Source organism: Amborella trichopoda, chromosome 1 (genome assembly GCF_054954075.1).
Source record: "Amborella trichopoda isolate Santa Cruz 75 chromosome 1, AtrichopodaSantaCruz75HAP2 v2.0, whole genome shotgun sequence".
Classification (NCBI taxonomy): Eukaryota; Viridiplantae; Streptophyta; class Magnoliopsida; order Amborellales; family Amborellaceae; genus Amborella; species Amborella trichopoda.
This window is the reverse complement of record NC_142336.1, coordinates 33,688,459-33,694,250: the sequence shown is the minus strand read 5'-3', so window position 1 is coordinate 33,694,250 and position 5,792 is coordinate 33,688,459. Positions and strand designations below refer to the sequence as shown.

The 5,792-nt window shown below is 35.6% G+C and overlaps 1 protein-coding gene across 1 annotated transcript; it reads left to right on the top strand.

Moving 5' to 3' along the window:
• The first annotated feature begins 4,110 nt into the window (after window positions 1-4,110).
• LEA14 (Late embryogenesis abundant protein) lies at window positions 4,111-5,272 on the top strand. The gene is made up of 2 exons (XM_006843439.4): window positions 4,111-4,454; window positions 4,770-5,272. Exons 1-2 carry the CDS (start codon window positions 4,249-4,251, stop codon window positions 5,017-5,019), a joined length of 456 nt encoding a protein of 151 aa, XP_006843502.1. The 5' UTR covers window positions 4,111-4,248; the 3' UTR covers window positions 5,020-5,272.
• Window positions 5,273-5,792: the final 520 nt, after the last annotated feature.

The following is a 5,792-nucleotide window of genomic DNA, read 5'->3' as shown; positions in this document are numbered from 1 at the left end:
AGTGCCCCATAATTGCTGATTTAATTCCTAAATCATATGGATCTTTTTCCCATCAAATTAATTTAATTGTGTTTGTTTTATGATGAAAATTATTTTAGAATTATTATTTGATTTTTTATGAACCCCTAGATATTTTATTTATAATTTTTGGATTTGTAAAATTAAAGATGTTGATTTTACAATGGTTTAAATATTCAAATAATATTATAAATTTTTTTATTAATTTTAAATATATAAAAATATCATGGGGGCTTATTGTGCACATAGGCCCACCATATTTCTACAAGGTAGGGTCCATGAGTGCCTCCCTTGGGTGGCACGCTCCATCCTTATTCTCTTTCTTATCCTTATCGTTTGTGGTGATATGACAAGTGGCTATATGGTTGGAAGATATTGACTAAATATTAACTTGATGTATCTTTGAGAGATTTGTGGAAAGATTGAGTAGACTTGTGTTATTTTATGGTATGTACAATATTTTGATTAGATTTAATTTATTTAATTTCTATTGATGGGAAAATAGTTTAGGAAAGGGGGATAATGGTTCATACACCTTCCATAATGTTGATGGCCCATCTATGGAATGAATGACTCAAATCTCTCACCCCACAAGTCATCCAAGATCAATGGTTCATATTCAATCTCCCAAGAAGAGGAAAGCCGAGGAAAACCCTAAGAAACCCTAATCTTGTTCAAAGCCTATAAAAAATGGATGGTCTCTTTCTATCTCTCTTCTAAGGAAGTTTCTCTCTCTCTCATGAAAGCCCAAAAGGGGCATGTCTCACTCTCTCATCTTTGATATCTCTATCTCCCAGATTGTAAAAAAGGGCTAAGGTTTTAGGCTATGGGGTTCTTCTCTCTTACATCTCTCAACTATAAATTTGTGACTAAGGGTTTTAGGGTGTAGTAAAAAAAAAAGAAAAAAGGAAGGAGAATCCATCTCTTTCAAACTAGGTTACTAAGGGAATGCACTTGGGTTTGAGTTTGTTATTAAATGGGTTCATGTTCTATTGGTGTGACTTGGCCTAAACTTGCTTTCCTAGTTGAGATTGAAGGTTGATCATTGATCCCCCGCCATCGGATGGTGGTGACTCGGAGTGGGGTGTAATAAACCCAGTTGAGGTAATCTCCAACACTCTCTTTTTGTTTCTTGTTATATTTAATTATATTGGTTTTGTATTCCCAAGCATAAGAATTGTAGATTTTCTTTGTTTAAAAAAATTAGTTTAATGACATCAAGGTTTTTAAGATATTGGATTTGTTAGTTTTATAAAACTACTTGTAAGTGAACTTTGCCAAAAGAAAATTAAAAAAAAAGAAGAAAAGGGGTGAAAAGAAGAAAAAAAAAAAAAAGGGAAAATATCTTCATGTCCCTTATTTTTAAAGTTTCATATCTCCATAGACCCAAGATTTCAAAACATATTTTGGGCCATAGGAATTCTAAGTTTTGTATCTTCTAACCCTCGAGGCGATCTTTTTCTATTTTAATTTTATTTTTTTAACCCAAAAAAATTATAAAACGACAAACCTTTCTAAACTTATTTTTTTCTCTCCCATCCCCAAATTTCTCGCTCTTTCTCTCCCCAAGCTCTCTCCTCCATTATTACCCCAAATCTCTCTCTCTCTCTCTCCCTCTAGATTACCCCACTCTCTCTCTACCCATGTTTCCCAAACCCATCCCGAAACCCCTCTTCTCTTTGAGAGAAGTCGATTTGCAAAGGTTCCAAACCACAAAGATCTCCATTTGCAGATATTCACGCCATTTGTAGAGGCACTACCATTTTCGATGGAATCTTAGACGACTTCAAAATTTCTCAATTTAAGAGAAAAACCTTCCATCTTTGCCTAGTGCTTAAAATAGTGATCAATTGTCTCATTGTTTGATGCTATACTCAGGTTTTATAGGAGGTTGGCTAGGGCTTAAAAGGTTCAATGGTGAATTGAGGATTTATTAAGGTTTGAAAGTACAACAGTGGAGAATTAAAGGTTCGCTTGGTAAATTCAGTCAAGACCATCTGGAAATTTCATGCTTTGTGAAGCTCATTGATCAAAATGCTATAAGTTACCACAGACATATGGTTTCACTCTTCTTTGCTTCATCTTGGTAAGAAGATCGAAAGCTTCGGCTAAATTCTGATTCTTACAATGCCCTTCAATAACCGAAGTATAAGCCATGGAATCTGGGGTATAACCAATCCTCACCATCTCATCCAAGAGCTTATTAGTGTCTTTCACCAAACCCTTTTTGCATACCCCATGAATAAGAATGTTATATGTTATGGCACTGGGCTGAATAACCGAGGTCACCATCTTATCTTTTACACTAAAAGCCTCTTCAATTTCTTCTACTCTCACCAAACGATCAATCAAACTACTATAAATATAACAGTCAGGTTTTAGTCCATTATCAAGCATTTCAGTGATAACCTGTTTTGCCATAACCTGTTTTGCCTCTTAAGTCATTTTCTCCTTGCATAGACCATGACAAAAGCACCATAAGTGAACCCATCAGCAATCAATCCTTTTTGGGCTATTATGCTTCTTCAATTCGAAAATTTCAATTATAAGGGTGTTATAAGTTATAGCATTTGGGAGAGAGAGAGGTTTGGGGAAACACAAGGGAGAGAGAGTGAGTGTCAAAGAGAGAGAGAGAGAGGGGGGGTAATAGGGAGAAAGAGAGGGCCATACGGACACAGAGAGAGAGGGCCATACAGGGAGGGAAAGAGGGAGAGAGGGCTTGAGGAGTGACGGGGGAGAGAGCTAATACGGAGGGGGAGAGAGAGAGAGTTGGGGTAATGCACGGAATAGAAAGAGAGAAGGGGCCTGGGGAGAGTGAAAGAGGGAGAAGTTTGGGGATGAGAGTGAAAATATAGGGTAACAAATATTTGTCATTTTATAATTTGTTTGGGTTAGAAAATAAGATCAAAGAAGAAAAAGTTAATTTAAAGGGTTAGAAGATATAAAACTTAGGATATCTATGGCCAAAGATATGTTTTGAAATCTTGGGTCTATGGAATTATGAAACTTAAAAATAAGGGATATAGAGAAATTTTCCCAAAACAAAAATCACCGGCAAGATCGCATTAGTCTTTCTTTCAGTAAATAGTATACCTTAAATTATTTTATTTTATAAATTATTTTGAGCAACATTTGGAGTGCGTTTACATCTCCTAAGGGCTCACCGGAATTAAATTGAAAAAAGAAGAAGAAGACGATACCATTGACTAAAGATTGGAAAAAGTTTATATAAAGTGTTAATTCATCTTGTAGAAGTAAGGCGCACCTGGAAAATGAGCCAAAATAGATCATTTGGACACTGTAAATCTCATCAACTGATCATCTTGACATCGAGATATATGAGTAAAAAAATTGATTTTAAGTATTGAAAATTGTGTATCTTGCAAAGCATTTTTCGGATCGTCCATTTTTAAGACTTTTTTTTATTATAAATCTACTTGATATGCACCATTTCTAGAGCTTTAGATTTTACAGTTAGTATAAAAACAAATTTTCAGGTCAGCACATAGTTTTTTGACAAAAAGACTACATCTTTTAGTTTAACTTAGGGGCGCATTTTACTTGGATGGTTTAAGGTTGACACCTTGTACAAACCACACTCTTTAAAATAACCAACCGGTAAGAATACCTATGAAACTTGGGCATTTTTTGTTATTTTTTTATTAGTTCTCCAAAGGAAAGTCCAGGATGAAACTATATACCTTTAAAATTGGGTGGCTACAATTATTTCATTGACCAAATTCAAACTTCAAAAGGAATTTTTTAAAACTTCGTGATACATCCAAACTATCAAATTTCATATCAAATGATTATAAAGAATTATGACCGCTTTATAAAAATAAATAAATGAACTCATTGCAAACAATCCCTCTAATCTGCAACACGTTTCACATTTAATAACAGAATTGATTTATAGAAAAAAATGAAAATAAAACAAGCCCGCTCCAAGTTGGTAAAGAGGTCATTTCTTTCCAAGGGAATCGGTCATTTCTTCGAGGGCATGGCACGTGGAAGTGAACGTCTAAAGTAAGCGTGCCTTAATCAAACGCAACACCACCACGTAGCTTTGTATGCCATCTTCGTGTCCAAACCAACGTTTATTGTGGAGGACAACACAACACCACCACCACCACTAGAGCATGAGCCAGTTTTCATGTAATTTGGTGGATTAGAGAGGCCTGGAAGTTGCTAGAGAGACAGAGAGGGAGAAGAGAGAGAGAGAAAGGCGCCATGGCTCAGTTGGTAGATAAGGCAAAGAGTTTTGTGGCAGACAAGGTTGCTCATATTAAGAAACCGGAAGCTGAGCTTACAGGAGTCTCTTTCAAGGAAGTTAACAGGGACTCGGCCACTTTTCATGGTGCCGTCTCCATAACTAATCCTTACTCTCATGATCTCCCCATCTGTGAGATCTCTTATACTCTGAAGAGTGCAAACAGGTACCTCTAATTGTTTTTTGCCCTCCAACTTACCTGTAGGAAAAGATAATATGGATCTCATGAAAGTATGGTGAAATTGAATAGAAGAGAAGATATGATTAAGTGGAAGAGAAATATTGTCCCAAATGCTGACAAATTTTCAATATTTATTGTTTCTCTTACGTTAACCAAATGAATTTGCATGGAGAAATAGTTGGAGAAAAATATGTATCTCAAACATTCAGAGAGTGTATACTTTATTTGTGACAACCTTCTTGGTGTATATTAATGCTTAATTTGTGGGACTCTTTCTCTCTCTCTCTGTGGGTTGTGCAGAGTGATTGCATCGGGTAAAATCCCGGAACCGGGGCCGATAACAGCGAAATTGTCGACGACCATTGATATTCCAGTGGAAGTGCCTTACAATTTCTTAGTGAGTTTAGCCAAGGATATAGGCAGGGATTGGGACTTGGACTATGAATGGAATGTGGGTCTCACCATGCACATCCCCATTATTGGGAAATTCACTTTGCCACTCTCTAAGAAGGGAGAATTGAAGTTACCTACACTGTCTGATATATTTTGAGGAATCATAAGTTGCTGCATTTTTTGCTCTTTGTTTTAAGTTCACTTGTTCTCCTAAAGTTTGTAATTGAACCCTTGTCGTGATCTAGACTAGAATGAGGTCTGCTAGTTTGTAGGGTTGTTTCTTGTTGTGCTAAGTGTGTACGTAACCAGAGTTAAAATGGATGGTATGTATTTTATTTGGCTTTTTGAAGTATTTTGAGTTGGTACATTCTCCCTTTAATGATAATGGAAATAGAAAGATTTACTGTGTATACCTGAATTCATGGATCCATGAGACCACCTTGGTTTTGCTTTTTCATGGATTCAAGATGTGAAATATATTTAAGATGTAACTGCTCTAATGCTCTTCAATTAAATGGCATTAATGATATTGTACATTAGATTCAAGCGGTGCAGATTTGGTGATTTTATCTGAATCGTATAAATTCAAAAATAATTGTTTTTATGGTTTATTTTTTAGAAAAAAATATTAAAAGTGCCATTCAGTTATAGTGTACCTTTCGGAACCTGACTTCCTAGTCTCCATTCCCGCCACTAATACTTAAAAAAAAAAAAAAAAAAGGAAAAAAAAAAAAACAGAGCTATCTCCTAATCTACTTATAAAGAACGGCAAAAAAAACTGACTCCTAATCTACCTAGAAAGAACGGCCTAATCTACCTAGAAAGAACGGGGTCAGGTTATGTCTTTCCTACTTCATTACCTGAAAAAAGACTTAAAAAAAATTAAAATAATAATAGCAGTGGACTCCATGTTGGGTTGGAGGGTACCAT

Bases quoted from the DNA above. Each gene is read 5' to 3' on its own strand.
- LEA14 (XM_006843439.4), top strand. From the start codon at position 4,249: ATGGCTCAGTTGGTAGATAAGGCAAAGAGTTTTGTGGCAGACAAGGTT. The intron at 4,455-4,769 runs GTACCTCTAATT...TGGGTTGTGCAG, and splicing joins ACTCTGAAGAGTGCAAACAG to AGTGATTGCATCGGGTAAAA.